Source organism: Nicotiana sylvestris, chromosome 9 (assembly GCF_000393655.2).
Source record: "Nicotiana sylvestris chromosome 9, ASM39365v2, whole genome shotgun sequence".
In the NCBI taxonomy this organism is placed as follows: Eukaryota; Viridiplantae; Streptophyta; class Magnoliopsida; order Solanales; family Solanaceae; genus Nicotiana; species Nicotiana sylvestris.
Window position 1 is genome coordinate 136,471,266 of NC_091065.1, and position 17,244 is coordinate 136,488,509.

Genomic DNA, 17,244 nt, shown 5'->3' on the forward strand with positions numbered 1-17,244 from the left:
GTAATCCCAAGGTAAAACTGACCCGACTAGGACCCCAAACATCTGAATGGACTAAAGTAAAAGGTGACTGCTCGATTATCAAGACGCCGAGGGAAATAGGAGCGGGTATGCTTACCGAGCTGACATGGCTCACATTCTAGAGTGGACAAGTGAAATAAACTAGGTACCATTTTCTGAAGTTTTGACAAATTGGGATTTTCCAACCGTTTATGTAATATATCTGGTGAGTCGGTAACAGGACAAGTTGTTGAAGTGAGACAAGATGTGAGTCCATGTGATTTTGCAGGGATAAAGTAATAAAGTCCATCTGGTTCACGCCTGGTACCAATGATCCACCCTGTACTGCGTTCCTGTAACAAGGTCATCAAGAAAGAAAACAGAGCATTTAAGTGATTTGGCTGAACGACTAACAGCTATGAGATTAAAAGGACTACCTGGAACATAAAGAACTAAATCTAAAGGTAAGGAAGGAAGTGGACTTGCTTGACCTATTTCAGTTGCCGTGGTTTGAGACCCGTTGGCCATGGTGACTGTTGGGAGAGATTGAGAACATGAAATAGTAGTGAAAAGAGATTTGTTACCAGAAATATGTTCAGATGCACCTGAATCAATGATCCAAGACTCGGAGGTTGAAGATTGGGAGACACAAGTCACGCTACTATCTGTTTGAATAGAAGCTATCCCTAAAGATGTCTGTTTACACGCTTTGTACTGAAAGGAACTCAATATAATCCGATAGAGAAACTATCCAACCATTCATACTATTGGATCCCATTTCGCTATAATTTATCTCTCAAAATCTTGACTAAAAGTAGTAGGGTTAACTTGAAATAGTGGAAATCAGTAACTCCTACGGGAAAACTGAAGAAATAGTTGGGAAAACACTGTTCACAAAAGAAAATCAGAACATTATTTTACGCTGGAAACACTGTTCTCGCCGGAGAACACTGTAGCTCGCCGAAAAATTCCAAAGTTGTCGGGATTTGTCGGGGATAGGACTGGTCGACTCGGAATTGCTGTGCGAGTAAGCTTTCTTGAAGGAAGTTCATCGAAATTTGTCTGTAAGGGGTCTCACACGCCCGACGCGTGCACAAATCTTGCCGGAAAATTTGGAGTCTGCCCGGCGCGTGAGGGCGCGTGTGTATGAGTTTTCCGGTGGGATTTTCTGGGATTTGGTCGCGGGACTACGGCGGACCATGTGGTGGTGTTGGTTTGTTCACAACACTGATAAATAGTGACTTTGACACAAACAGTCACTTAGGTCACCGGAAAATTGCACGGTGACTGAGTTCTTTCTTCCCGGATGTCGCTGGAATGACGCGCAACTATCTTTTCTCACCGAAGCTCTAGTACCATGTGAAAAAGCACGGGAGAAAATATCATTGATTATCTAAAGTGTTATACAACACCCTATTTATGTACAATGATTACATAATAATAGGTATCTATTTCCCGATGTGGGATACTATACATGACTAACTACTTAACAAAAGTATTGTATTCAACAGTTTTAACATTTTGCTCCCCATAAACATTTCAAGTTTGCTCTGGTTTCTTCATCACACCCTTCACTACCATACTAGGTCTTGATTCTCATTGGCGTGTTGGGAGGTTTTTATATTAACTGCATACCCCTCCTTCCTTGGATCCTTCCCCTCTCTTTACTTCTCATTTCATAATTCATCTTGAAGACTACTCTTCTCAGTTCAGCCTCCTTTTTCGCAAGTTCTTGTTGCTTTTCAACTTCAAGGTCACCTCCCAGTTAGCCTACCTGCTCGCAATTCTATGTCCTTAGGTCTATCCGTTCAACTCAAAACCTTCGTACTAGACCCCAAAGTTTTTGAAAGCTAATGCTTTCTTTGGCCCTTACGGAACATCCTGGAAGAGCAATTATGATATTATCTTCTTCATTGGGCTCACTACTCAGATTGTCATTAACGATATGATAATTCAATACCCATAGACTAGTCCTTTCATACTCTTAAAAAAAAGAACTAGTCACTGCGTAAATATTAGATAGTAAAGAAGAGTTTTAACTTGTATATTAGCTCCAAAATCTAGTAGTTAACCAAGAAAATATTTGTTGGCATGAGTTAGAAGATTCCCCTTACAAGCTAGCTAAACTGAAGGGAGGGACTATAAAGGGCAGCCCAGTGCACTAAGCTTCCGCTATGCGCGGGGTTCGGGGAAGGGCTGAATCATAACAGTTTATTGTACGCAACCTTACCATACATTTCTACTAGAGGTTGTTTCCATAGCTCGAACCCCTGACCTCCTGGTCACATGACAACAACTTTACCGGTTATTTATCTTGACGTTTATTCATCGATCTCTCTTGGTTTGAGGATATGTGCATAAAATTATGGATAGAAGAATACAATATGTAATCAGGTTTGGTTATGTGTTTGTATGCTTTAGAAGCAGTAAGACTGGAGCCCTAAGATCTAGACCACTGCAGTTGTATCTTAAATGCGTGTAAGAAAACGTGTCATTCGGTATTTGAAACCATTGTATGGAATCACAATTGATGGAATTTCCTCCTTTTTTTTATCAAGTATATTTTTATTGATAATGAGAAAGCTCCCATATACAAGACACATACCAAAAAGTTGGCTTTCACCCAGGATACACATACCAAAAAGTAGAGAACCTACATAAAGATATGATTCTATACAAATATACCTAGGCTTCTCTACAAATAAGAATTTCAGTATTTCACTAACAAGACCTTAAAAACAGGAGGCTATTCCTCAGATGTACACTTGTAGGAAAGATTAGATCTACAGAAGTGCTTTTTCTTTCACCAGACAAATTGTCAAATGCCTCAAATGCTTGTTTTGTCACTTCTCCCTAGTAAGCTCACATGCTCAAGTTTCAACCTTTAAGTTTTAGGCCCTTAGTTTCTCTTGCCAATAATAGCGAGAGAAATGACAGAGTATTTCTTCAAGGATCATCTTGACATGTTATTTGCAAGTTCATGCTTGGTCTTGTGCTTTCTCTATCTTTATGTGCCTGTCTCTTCTATTTTTGCTTTATTTGACTCAAGATCGTTTGGATATGTGTTGGTAATCTCTCTTGATAGAATCATCTAGGACTTGTTGCTTTGTTTTGTTTTGACTTGTCGAAGTGCTAAATACAGAAATGCTTCAGAGGTAGAAAGGAGGTGGAAGCTGAGCGTTCTAAAGTTCGCGAGAATTTCTTAAAAACTTATGGGGATCGCTGCCACCGTGTTGACAGGTTTGCTTATATGGCTTTTATGTTATCTTGAGTATTTTGCTTTAGATGCTATATCCTTCCCCCTGTTGGGTCATGTAATTGGGTACTCTGATAATTTCTTAACGCTTATCCCATGAAGTTGTATGAGTTTCTTTCCAGAATCTTTTGGTAATTAGCCTTTTATTTTATTTTTTGCCCATGTGTCTCAGGCAATGTTTCGGTCCAGATTCAGATTTTCTATGTCAGCTACTTTTCTTTTTCAATCCAACATACACTAATGATGTTTCCATCCTCGTGGAGACATGCCGATCGCTACTGGAGCTTGTTCGAGATAGCGGTTTGTTCCTCTTATTGTGTAATTTCATGTAGGCTGTAATTTGTGTAGCTGCATATTGAGTGACTTCATTTATCTTGATTCTGAAGCTCTTTGTTTCCTGTTTGATTCTGGTTTTGTCCACCAATTAGAGATGATTCATGTGTGGCTTTACGAGGGTATGCAGACTTCACCCTTACCTTGTGAAGGTAGAGAGGCCGTTTCTGATAGACCCTTGGCTCAAGAAAAGCATGTAAAGAGAAGAATCCATGTAAAGAGAAGCAACAACAATAATCAAAAAATAAAATAACCGAAGCAAAAGAAACGTTGTCTGGTTCTTCTGCTGCCTTTGACCCCAAGTTCTTCATAGAAGCGTTGAAACTCTGCTGTTTTTGCCGCCGTGCCTGCTAACTTCGCCACCTTATACCTCTCTCTATGTGTCCGCTTATCCTTCCCGTCGTTGCTTTCCACTAACCTCATGTGAGGCTTCCACTTTTCTTTGGACCTCTACGTTCCACCACCAATCCCCCGATGATCACCATCGTTACCCCTCGAGGCCCCTAGCACATCTCTAGTGGCTTCTCTAATGCAACTAGCTGTCCTCTCCCACATACTGTTTGCATCCCCACTACTCCTTCAAGCCCCCATCGCCATCTTCTCCCCTAACTCCTAGCTCTGGCAGTGGTCAAGCCAACCCAATTTGATCCTCGGGCCTGATGCACAAGGCCTTCTTTTGCCTCTTCCTCTTAATTTTCAAATCCATCGCCAAGAGCTTATGTTGGGTGGTTAGATTCTTACTCGGGATAACCTTGCGATCCTTAAAGAGAACTCTATCAGCCTTCCTAAGCAGTAAGTAATCAATCTGAGTCCTAGCCATCGAACTACGGAAGGTTACCAGGTGCTCCTCCCTCTTCGAGAAACTCGAATTAGCTATCACCAACTCAAAAGTCACCGCAAAATTCAAAAGGCAAACTCCGCCTTCGTTTCTATCCCCAAAGCCAAAACCTCTATGGGCCGTATCATAACCCCATGTAGTAGTCCTTATGTGACCATTGAAGTTCCCTTATATGAATAGCTTCTTAGTTTGCGGTATACCTCTCACAACCTCATCCAAATCCTCCCAAAAACGCTTCTTGACCTCCTCTCCTAAGTCCGCTTCAGGTGCATAAGCACTAATTATGCTCAAAGTAAGCCCTCCAATGACTAACTTAATCATCATCATGTCGTTCACCCTCCTAATCTCTACCACCTGCTCCCTAAGTTCTCTATCAACTAGAATGCCTACTCCATTCCTATTCCTCGAACCTCCTGAGTACCACAACTTAATAAAACAAGCAACAATAGTAGAGTTAAAGCAAGGCAAGTGCGACTAGGAATAAGACTATACTGGCAAGCACAGTGTGATTTTGAAGAGCACAAGAATCAATATTAAAGGACAGGCTAAATATTGAGAACACGACAAGGAACAAACAAATGGAACCTAACGGATATTAAGGAACACAAAACCGTATTAGGGGGCACAATATAGCAAAGCAAAAGGAACGGTAGAACCTGGTTTTGTATGTGAAGGAGTTCCAGTTGTGGGAAATAATGGACCTTGTCAGGAAGCTGACCGGAGTTACTGGATCGAGCCGGAAATCGATTGGCCCTGTCCCTTGTGCATCGGTGTGATAGCACGGATCCCCCCACACACCAAAAGAGGGTGAAAGAGGGAGAGAGAGGAAAAATAAACTGGGTGGTGTGACTGTAGATGATGCTGGTACGGTCGCGAGCAGTGGGGGCAGTACGTGTAGCGATTGGAAGAAAAAGAAAGAAAAAGAAAAGGAGGGGAGAGAAGAAGAGAGCGATGGATGAGAGAGGAGGTTCTGCCGCCGACTGTGGAGTTACTGTTAGCGAAACGAAGAGAGAGAGAGACCTGTAGGCCAAAACTCGTAAAGACAAATATTATCACTTCACATCATGTGGGTTAGAAGATCTACTAAACTCATATGACTATTTTCAAATTCTAGAATTCAAGCTGCATCACTGCAAATGAATGCTTGCTTAAAAATGTCTTGGGCTTTGATGTAATGTTGAATCATGTCTCCTTGTGTTGGTGCCATGGTTTTAGTAGTTCCTGATACTTAAGGTAATGAATGTCCACCATAATGGCGTTGAATTGTATTATTAGGTATCTCTTGCTTTCGTATTCCTGAGTTCTTTTATTCATGCGAAATAATTGATATCATTGTCGTCTAGTAAAAGTCAACTGCATGTTTAATGACTCAGCAAATTTTTTCTTTTGCCAGCTTTTATGGTAGTGTGGTACTGTGTCAAAATTCATTGTTTATATTAAATATCTGATTCTTTTGAATTACACAATTGAGCTTGTTTCTTAAGTGCATGTTTTGCGCGTAGCATCTGCTTGTTCAAGTTTAACTGCGTTACAAAGACTTTTCTTTTTTTTTTTTTTTTGGTTGAGAAAGGTAACTTGTATATATATTAAATAAGACTAAAAGACAGCACAAAAGCAGTGCCAAGTTATATTTACAAAAAGAGCAGACCCCAGCTATGTTATTCTAAGGTTACAAAGCACCTGTCAAATCTACTAAAGATCTGCCTCCTCTACAAAAGCTTTCTTTACACCAGAAATGAAACAAAATGAAACAATTCATTTTAATATGAGGGGATTGAGAGCTTTTGAGGGGGATTGAGTATCCTTTTTCACATCTTAAGAATAGTCATTTATCTTTCATCGCTTTTTGGTGCACTCATATAGCCCCTACTTGTATAGAAGATTGGGCGTCTTTTGTAGAGAATCATGGTCTAATATAAATTCTCTACTTTTTAGTATACTTGCTGTATACGGGAGTTTTCTCCCTTTTGATTAATACAATTTACCTTATCAAAAAAAAATATTCTGTAAGTAGTTGCTTCTGTCTTCACAAATTCTTGAATTTCTCTCCTTCCAGACTGTCCATCATATGCAAGTATGAACCAATCTCCACCATTTCTTCTGTCTCACTATACCCCCATTGTAATTCCAACACGTCAACAGATCACAAGTGTTTTCTGGCATACTCCATTTAGGCCTACAATATTGAAAAAAAGTTGCCATAGTTGGTCAGTGATAGGACAGTAAAGAAACAAATGGCTATTGGTTCCTGTAGCTGTACCACAAAGTGAGCATTTAGAGCATAAATGGAAGCTACTCCTTCTCAATTTATCTTGTGTTAGACATGCTTCTCTTGCCATTAACCATGAAAAACAGACCACCTTGAGAGATTTCCTAACTTTCCAGATTTGCCTCCGGGGCCAATGTTCTATATGCTGGTTTGAATTAGAGGCAAAAAGATAAACAGATTTAACAGTGTAGGTCTCATCCCCGTTTAGGTTCCAGTTCAGTGTATCTTCAGAATCACTGAAACCTTGAAAAACTTTCAAGGTCTTGTAGAACTCCTAGCTTTCTCAAGCTCCCAGTCACTCAAAAACCTCCTGAAAATAACATTCCATCCTTGCTGTCCCCATGTTGTATCTTACCTTGCTTCTTTTGATGTTACTATGTTGAACAGATTAGGGAATAATTCTCTAAGAGGACCATGTCCTAACCAATCCTCACTCCAAAAATTTTCCTTCCATTACCTACCTTGATGGTGGAATGAGTAGCCATAAAATTCCAGTGCAGACAGATAAACTTCCAAACCCCAACCCCACAAGGACTGTTGCCAATTTTTGCGCACCAATGACCCTCTTGTCCATAGTTGTCATGACTGGCCCTTCTCCACAAGGCATTAACCTCCAGATTATACCTCCATAGCCACTTCATAAGTAAGCTTTGGTTATGAGCTTTGAGGTTTCTGATGCCCAGACCTACATTGATTCTTTTGGTGATAAGAGAATTTCAGTTAACCAAGTGAATAGCTTTTTTATCTTGGTTCCCTTGCCATATGAAATCTCTCCTCAAGGTATCAATTCTTTTCCTCACCTTGCAGGGTAAAGGAAACAGGGACATCACATATGTAGGCAATGCATCTAAAAAATTGTTCACCAATAATACTCTTCCTCCTAGGGATAAATACTGCCTCTTCCAGATTGCCAACCTCTTTTCACATCTTTCAAGTTTCAACTACCCCATTCATATTTCCTGAGCTTTGTATTTGAAACCCAAGTATAATCCCAAATAAGTAGTTGGTAAAGACCCACCTTACATGCTAGAATAGCTGCTAGCACCTGAACATTTTCAACCTCTTTGACTGGAAAGAGCATGCTCTTTTTCCAGTTAACATGGAGCCCTGAAAATGCTTAAAAAATAACCAGGATGGTCCTTAGGTATTTTAACTGATCTGCGTCAGCATTGCGGAATACCAAAGAATCATTTGCATAGAGAAGGTGGGTGATCTCTATGTTGCTTCCCCCCTGTTTGAAGCTTTAAATCCCTTCAGCCAACCATTGCCTTTGGCATCCCTTAATATTTGGTTCAATTCTACCATTGCAACTAGAAAGAGGAAGGGAGGTAAAGGATCACCTTTCCTCAGACCACTCTCTGAAGAAAGAAACCCTCAGGTAAACCATTTACTAGGATGGAAAATCTCACAGTTTTGATGCTGAAGAAATCCAGTTGATTCACTTCCTCCCAAAACCCATGTCCTCTAAAACTTTTAGGAGAGAGTTCCAGTTGACATGGTCGTAAGCCTTCTCAATATCAAGTTTACACAAAATTCCAGGGGTCTGCCCTTTAAGTCTAGAATCCACGTATTCATTTGCAATCAATGAAGCATCCATTATCTGTCTGCCTCTTTTGAAAGCCATTTGATGCCCATTCACTACTTTGTCAACCACACTCTTTAAGCCTCTCTGTCAACAACTTTGATATGATCTTGTAAACACTTCATATTAGACTTATAGGTCTAAAATCCCTGAGTTCCTTTGCACCATTCTTTTTGGGAATAAGAGCTATATAGGAAGCATTGAAGCTCTTCTCAATTAACTCATTACAATGAAAGTTCTTAATGGTGTTCATGAGGTCTTCTTTCACTATCTCCCAACAAGTATGGAAGAAACCCATTGAAAAACCATCAGGACAAGGTGCTTTGTCTGCTGCACATTTCACACTCTCCAGCGCTTCATGTTCTTCAAATTCTCTTGCAGCCAGTCATTCTCTTCCTCTGCAATAATAGCTCCACCTTGAAGATTGAAAACATGCCTCCAATTTTCAGTTTCTCCATATAACTCCTGGTAAAAAGATACAATCTGCCTTTTGATTCCATCTGGCTCAGTAATAAGTTCCCCTTGGACCTCCAGCTTGTCTATATGGTTAATTCATTTATGGTAATTTGCCATCTTCTGAAAGAACTTAGTATTCTTATCCCCATGCTTCAACCATTGAATTCTAGACCTTTGCCTCCAAGCTCTCTCTTCATTTTTTCCAATCTCCTGGAATTCCATGTGCAAGCTGGCCTTTTCCAGTCATTCATCCTCATTTAGTGGTCTTTATTCCTGCAAAAGATCCATAATATAGAAATTTGGTTAAGTAGGTCCATCTTTTTCATCTTTAGGCTCCCACCATTTGACACATTCCATTCCTTCAGCTTAGTTTTCAGCATTTTAAGCTTAGCCAGAACATAATCAGATCTCTGTGTGATCTCAAAAGAATTCCACCATCCTTCCACCTCCTTCCACCAATTCTCAAATTTGAAATAGGATTTTGAAAATTCCCATTGCCCACATTTTAAAGAAATAGGACATTGGTCAGATGACATTCTGGGAAGCAATGACTATTTGATGTTGAATTCTTCATCCCACTCAACTGAAAAGAGAAATCTATCTATTCTTGGGGAACATTCATGGTTGTTCTCTTTAATCTTTATCCCATGTAAAACTGTCTCCTAATAATGGAGGATCAATGAGTTCCAAATCCTTTATAGTTTCTGAAAACTTCTTCATGGCCCTAGTGACACCCCTGTTGTTTTTTTTCTCTCGGAGGCAAACCTAGTGGTGTTAAAATCACCACATACCACCCAAGCACCCTCACAAACTCCTCTGGTCCCTGCCAGCTCCCACCATAGCTCCTCTCTTTCCCTTCTACAGTTTGAAGCATGAACCCCAGTGAGAAACCAAACAAAATTCCTGTTGAAAGAAGAAAGTTTACACTGTGAGAAGGCACGGGTGAAAATATGATATATTGAGAAAATGTGATATATTGATAGTGTGTTCAATACAATACAAGAGGTCCTTATTTATAGCTATACTATACAAGGACATACTACTCTTATTCCAATGTGGGACAAAACTTCATTATGTACATATCTAACACTCCCCCTCAAGCCGGTGCATACACATCATATGTACCGAGCTTGTTACACATGTAACTAATACGAGAACCAGTAAGAGACTCAGTGAAAATATCTGCCAGTTGATCATTCGACTTTACAAACTTTGTAACAATATCTCCTGAAAGTATTTTTTCTCTGACAAAGTGACAGTCGATCTCAATGTGTTTAGTCCTCTCATGGAACACCGGATTTGACGCAATATGAAGAGCAGCTTGGTTATCACACACTAGTTCCTTCTTGCTGATTTCTCTGAACTTTAACTCCTTGAGCAACTGCTTGACCCAAACTAACTCACACGTTGCCATAGCCATGGCCCGATATTCGGCTTCGGCGCTAGATCGAGCAACTACATTCTGTTTCTTGCTCTTCCACGAGACCAAATTACCTCGTACTAGAACACAATATCCAGATATAGATCGTCTATCAAAAGGTGATCCTGCCCAATCAGCATCTGTGTACCCAACAATCTGCTCGTGGCCTCGATCTTCGAATAGTAATCCTTTGCCTGGAGCTGACTTTATATACCGAAGAATACGAACAACTACATCCCAGTGACTATCACAGGGAAAATCCATAAACTGACTTTCAACACTCACCGGAAAAAAAATGTCAGGTCTAGTCACTGTGAGGTAATTCAATTTTTCAACCAACCTCCTATATCTCGTAGGGTCTCTAAGAGGCTCCCCTGTCCAGGCAGAAGCTTAGCATTCAGATCCATAGGAGAGTCAATAGGTCTGCAACCCATCATTCCAGTCTCCTCAAGAATGTCTAAGGCATACTTCCGTTGTGAAATAACAATACCGGAGCTAGACTGAGCAACCTCAATACCTAGAAAATACTTCAGACTGCCCAGATCCTTAGTTTGGAAGTGCTGAAAGAGATGTTGCTTCAGATTAGTAATACCATCCTGATCGTTGCCAGTAATAACAATATCATCAACATAAACCACCAGATAAATACACAGATTCGGAGCAAAATGCCGATAAAACACAAAGTGATCAGCTTTACTACGAGTCATGCCGAACTCCTGAATAATTGTGCTGAACTTACCAAACCAGGCTCGAGGGGACTGTTTCAAACCATATAATGACCTGCGCAATCTGCATACACAACCACTAAATTCCCCCTGAGCAACAAAACCAGGTGGTTGCTCCATATAAACTTCCTCGTCAAGCTCACCATGGAGAAAAGCATTCTTAATGTCTAACTGATAAAGAGGCCAATGGCGTACAACAGCCATGGACAAAAAAAGACGAACATATGCTACTTTAGCCACGGGAGAGAAAGTATCACTATAATCAAGCCAAAAATCTGAGTATATCCTTTTGCAACAAGACGAGCCTTAAGCCGATCAACCTGGTCATCCGGACTGACTTTGACTGCATAAACCCAACGACAACCAACAGTAGACTTACCTGCAGGAAGAGGAACAAGGTCCCAAGTGCCACTCGCATGTAAAGCAAACATCTCGTCAATCATAGCGTGTCGCCATCCAGGATTACATAGTGCCTCACCTGTAGACTTAGAAATAGAAACAGTGGACAAAGAAGATATAAAAGCATAATGAGGTGACGACAGACGATGATAACTTAGACCAACATAGTGAGGATTAGGATTAAGTGTGGACCGTATACCTTTGCGGAGTGCAATTGGTTGACTAAGAGGAGACAAGTCCGCAGTAGGTGCAGAACCTGATGCAGGACGTGAATCACCTGGGCCTGATGCTGGATGTGGATGACGATGATAAGTCAAGAGTGGCAGAGCTGCAGAAGGTTGAGCTGGATTATGTGGAGGAACTGGACCTATAGGTGATGGAACTGGAGCTATAGATGGTGGAACGGGAGCTATAAATGGTGAAGCTGGAGATGTAGAGGAAGATGGATGAGAGATAGTGACTGAATCTCCAAAAGAAGAGACTGGTAGTACCTCAGAAATATCTAAGTGATTACCTGGACCTGTGAAGTATGATTGGGTTTCAAAAAAGGTAACATCAATGGACATAAGGTACCGCTGGAGTCAGGAGAATAGCATCGATACCCCTTTTGCGTTCTCGAGAAACCAAGAAATACGCACTTAACAGCACGGGGAGCTAACTTATCTGTTCCTGGAGTAAGGTTATGGACAAAACAAGTGCTTCCAAAGACACGGGGCGGAAGAGAGAACAAAGGTAAGTGGGGAAACATGACAGAGAATGAAACTTGGTTCTGGATAGCTGAAGATGGCATACGATTAATAAGATAGCAAGATGTAAGAACCGCATCCCCCAAAAATGCAACGGAGCATGAGATTTGTTACGCGGCGCCTTCCTGAGATTCCTTGGAAGGGCGACGTAAGGCTAAGCAACTGATGTCAGTGCAGTTGCTGTCCGCCAACTGAGGTCCCCTTCGTACGCTAGACTAGATTGTCAGTACCGTACGGGAAAACCAATGTCAAGAGCAATTGAGAGAACATGAATGAGAATTGAGAATGAAAGAAAGCTTGATTGTATTAATGAAAGCTATTACAGAAAGGCAACGCGGTGTCGAGGGGGAGAGACACCAGTACTGAGAAATGTTTGCTTGCTAGAAAGTTTGATTGCTTGATCCCCCTAATAATGCTTAAAAAAATAATCCAAAGCTACAAGACTAGACTTGATTAAGCTAGAGAAACATAATGGAAGTACATGGAATAAAACTACTCTATATTTACATTGAAAAAGACTTAGTTTGCTATAAGGCTGAAAACAGGTCCGTTGTCAGCAGCATAGTCTTTGGCATCAGGGTCTGCGCGAGCGGCGTTGTCTGCGCGCGCGGCGCTGTTGGCATCTACCTGCGGTTGGGCGCTGGCGAGGTATATCGGTGGGGCGACAGAGGCACATGCGCGCTTGTCACTTGGCGCGGCCAAGACCACGGGGCCATCCGTGGCACTAGGCATTGGAAGGCTTGCTAGGACGCCACGGGGCGCGCCCAAGGGGTCATGGGGCACGGCTGGAAAGCCGCCCATGACAGATTGTATGAGTAGGGTACGAGCAGTTTCAATAAGATGTCTATTCTTTCTTTCAGCTACCCCATTTTGTTGAGATGTGTACGGACAAGACGTTTGATGAATAATCCCATGAGATTTCATAAACTGCTGAAATGGGGAAGACAAATACTCTCGGGCATTATCACTACAAAATGTGCGAATAGAAACCCCAAATTGATTTTGAATTTTAGCATGAAAGGTCTGGAAAATAGAAAACAACTCAAATCGATTTTTTATCAAAAATATCCAGGTGCACCTAGAATAGTCATCAATGAAACTGACAATGTAGCGGAATCCTAATGTAGAACTGACCCGACTAGGACCCCAAACATCTGAATGGACTAAAGTAAAAGGTGACTCTGCTCGATTATTAATACGTCGAGGGAAATGAGAGCGAGTATGCTTACCAAGCTGATATGACTCACTCTCTAGAGCTGACAAGTGAGATAAACCAGTTACCATTTTCTGAAGTTTTGACAAACTGGGACGTCCCAACCGTTTATGTAATAAAGCTGGTGAATCAGTAACAGGACAAGTTGGTGATGGAAGACAAGATGTGAGTCCATGTGATTTAGCAAGGATAAGGTAATAAAGTCCATTTGATTCACGCTCGGTACCAATGATCCTCCCTGTACTGCGTTCGTGTATAAAAACATGATCATCAAGAAATAAAACGGTACATTTAAGTGATTTGGCTAGGCGACTAACCGCTATGAGATTAAAAGGACTATTAGGGACATAAAGAACTGAATCTAAAGGTAAGGAAAGAATTGGGCTTGCTTGACCTATTGCATTTGCCATGGTTTGAGACTCATTGGCCATTGTGACTCTTGGAAGAGATTGAGAATACGAAATAGTAGTGAAAAGAGATTTGTTACCAGAAATATGATCCGATGCACCTGAATCAATGACCCAAGACTCAGAGGATGAAGATTGAGAGACACAAGTCACGCTATTACCTGTTTGAACAACGGAAGCTATCTCATAAGATGTCTGCTTACCTGCTTTGTACTGAAGAAACTCAAAATAATCCGCTAAAGAAACCATCCGACTATTCGAAGTATCGGTTCCCATGTCGCTACAATTAATAGTAGTAGGGTTAACTTGAAATAGTGAAAATTAGTAACTCCTTTGGGAAAACTGAAGAAATCGCTAAAAAAACACTGTTTTTGTGTCGGAAACTTAACACTGTTCTGCGTGGAAAACAATGTTCATGCCAGAAATACTGTAGTAGCCGGAAAAAATTCAAAGTGGTCGGAATGAAATAAAAATAGTAGGGGTAGGATCGGAATTACCAGACGACCCAACTGTTCTGAAGAAACTTTTTCAAAAAATGGCCGGCAGTCCACTTATGAAATCACTGTTCACGTCGGAAAAATATAAAAGTGGTCAGAATTTGGTGGAACGTGGATGGGTAGGCTCGGAATTACAAGGGGAACAATCTGTCCTGAAGAGTCGTCGCCAAAAAATGGCCGCAAGGTGGCCCACGCGACGTCGGAACTTCGCTGGAAAAGTTTCTTCCGACAACTACAGTACCGTCGGAGATTTTCACTGGGGTTTGGTCGCCGGACAGTGACTACTCTTGTAGTAGTGTTGGAGTTTGCACAATATTGACCGAGACAAAGCAGAAACAAAACAACTTTGAAAAATCGCCGGAAAAAAGGGTTCCGGTGACTGATTTCACTTCTCGGAATCGCTGGAATTTATGCACAGTGATAAATCTCTCACGATAGCTCTGATACCATGTGAGAAGGCACGGGAGAAAATATGATATATTGAGAAAATATGATATATTGATATTGTGTGTTCAATACAATACAAGAGGTCCTTATTTATAGATATACTATACAAGGACATACTACTCCTATTCCAATGTGGGACAAGACTACATTATGTACATATCTAATATACACAATATAGAATAAAGCCAGTGTTCACTAGTTCCCCCTCCCACATCCTTCTATCCCACGTAATTAGTATACCTCCACTCCTCCCGTTAGCCTCCTACCCCACATAATCAGCCAATCTATTGCTACACAAATGTCTTACAGTTGCACCATACTCCTATTCCGTCTTTGTTTCTTGAAAGCAGTAGATATCTGCCCTCCATTCTGCCCTCAATTCTTGTATTAATGATTTGATCACCCCCCCTTTTTCAGTATCTTAAACCCTTCACATTCTATGAAATAATGTGTACCTTCATTGATGATCAAAAGAGTGAAATGTTCCCCTGCTCCTTGACCCCCTTTCCTTTAATTTGACTTCAAATTGTAGCTTTTTGACTTCATTCGTACCTTTTGGTTTTGGATTAGAAGGAGTTGATACACTAGTTTCCTTGCGCTTTTCCTGTCTCTTCTTGTCCAATTTCATGAACAATGACCACACTGCTCCTTCGAATCCCTAAAACTCCACACTGAATTATTTACTCAATTTCATTATATTCCGATAAACCCCTAATGTGGCTTCTAACTCAGTTAGTTGATCTTGAACATGTAAAGGCTATACATCTTCTGTCAACCATTGTTGGGAGCCTTCCACACAAATCATCGTCGAACCATTGCCCTTAGAATTTTCAATATCCACTGCCCCAATTTCTTGTTCCTTTTTAAGATAAAGTTTGGGCCTAAGGACTAGGTCCAATCCCGATTTAATACTCCTATGTTCAGACTAGCTATGTCCTTCGCCCCAATTTCTTCTGCATTGCCCCTCAAAAATTCAAAGTTTGAATTAGAAGCCTCCACGAGCTCGCTCACGTGACCAACCTCATTGTGGCTATTAGAAGTCATTTCTGGGATCTGGGCTTGCAATAAAGAGTGACATATATAGGGCCCAAGGAGTTTTTCTGTTTGGACTTATGGACCACTTCTAAATTAGCTGTTGGTAGCCCATCTGTATTAGATATTTAGTACCCCTCTTCACACGTGCATGTCATACCTCATGTGCCACAATTTTAAAAAGTTCCCTTTCCTCTAAGGTACCTACATGTCCCAAAAGCCTAATTCCATTCCGCCATTCATTCTTTATAGGGATAGGCATCTTTATTATCCAACAGTATTTCCAGAGCTTCTTCTCCGGTCGGATTTTTGGCCTTCACCGTCGTCGCAATTTCGCACCATATCGTTATTGCTATATACGAGCCATCACTTTCCGCCTCTATTTCTTTCAAGACATTTGATCCATCTCTCCTCACTTGGTTGGAGCCCAGTGCAAGCGATTTTTGAGGGTTGTTTCTTCCCTGTCTCTATCCAGCCACCACATAAATCACCAATTTCATTGAATATTTTCTGGGATCATATAGTCCGCGCTAGCCTTAACCATCGAATGCATGCCCAGCTTCTTACCACTTCGCGTGGCCAGCAAGAGGTGGTAGGCGTCCACCAGTCTAAAGACAACTTAAACTTCTTCCATCGCCATTCTTTTGTAAGGACATGTTCAACAGTCTCTGTTGTTGAAACTCGAACAAAAAGTGGGAACATTCATCTCGTATACGTTGACTTGCAGGTTTCCAAGTGGTGTTGACCCATCTTCTAGTGTCGTTGATAGTTGGGATTTTCTGCGATGAAGCCTGGAATTTACCAACAATGCATCGACTCAACAAATCTTTATCTGAGACTTCTGAATCACCTGGGATTGATGATTCTAGAAATTTTGGTTTTAATGGGTGAGGCTTCTGGCCCTTTAGTCCATTTTTTACTTCTGATGGCTTCAGTGTGTGAAGATGTGTGTTTTGGGATTCTGACAAGAGATATAAGAGGTCGTTTGCTAGGAGGTATTAGAAAAAATAATGCAAGCATTAGCTTTGTGTATTACTAATTCCTTGTTTGATACATTTTTTCAACCTATGTATAACTAATACAAGTATTAGTATTAGTTATACATCCTATTTGGTATTATTCTATGTAGAACTAATACATAACAAACCATGGTATTAGCAATGCAAGGGTTTTTAATAGTTGCATAAACATGGTTAAAGACATAATTGCCCCTCAAAACATTGGGATTTTGGGGAAGGTGGGTTGAGGAGAATAGCATAAAAAATTATTTTCCTAAAAATATTTTATACTCTCTAACCAAACACAAGAAAATATTTTCCGGAAAAAGTTTTCCACTCACCAACCAAACAAGGGAAAATAAGTGATAAAATCACTCATTTTCCAGGAAAATATTTTCCTTCATACCAAAAACACCCTTAATGCTAAATTTGATTTTGAATTCGTATAAGTATAGACTGAAGTTTCCTTTATTTGTTAAAAATGTGCCCATTTTTTTAATAATTGGTATTTTGTATTATATGTCATAGCAATTAATTTTTTTTTTGTCGTTTAACTTTAATATTTCAATTTGTTTTCTCATTTAATTTTGCTCCTCTGTAAAAAAAGTTCGCTTTAGAGAGTAGAGAAT

The 17,244-nt window shown here is 40.6% G+C and overlaps 1 protein-coding gene across 3 annotated transcripts in view; it reads left to right on the forward strand.

Moving 5' to 3' along the window:
- Positions 1 to 17,244, forward strand: part of LOC104228329 (E3 ubiquitin-protein ligase UPL6) — a 69,297-nt gene that overhangs the window by 16,952 nt on the left and 35,101 nt on the right. For 2 of the 3 annotated variants that reach the window (XM_070155794.1, XM_070155795.1), the window contains exons 2-3: positions 3,140 to 3,237; positions 3,426 to 3,553. In XM_070155794.1, coding sequence (XP_070011895.1) covers positions 3,140 to 3,237; positions 3,426 to 3,553 — 226 coding nt within the window. Of the gene's footprint in view, positions 1 to 3,139; positions 3,238 to 3,422; positions 3,554 to 16,344; positions 16,505 to 17,244 lie in introns of those variants that run through there. The other variant, XM_070155796.1, reaches the window with a different exon arrangement.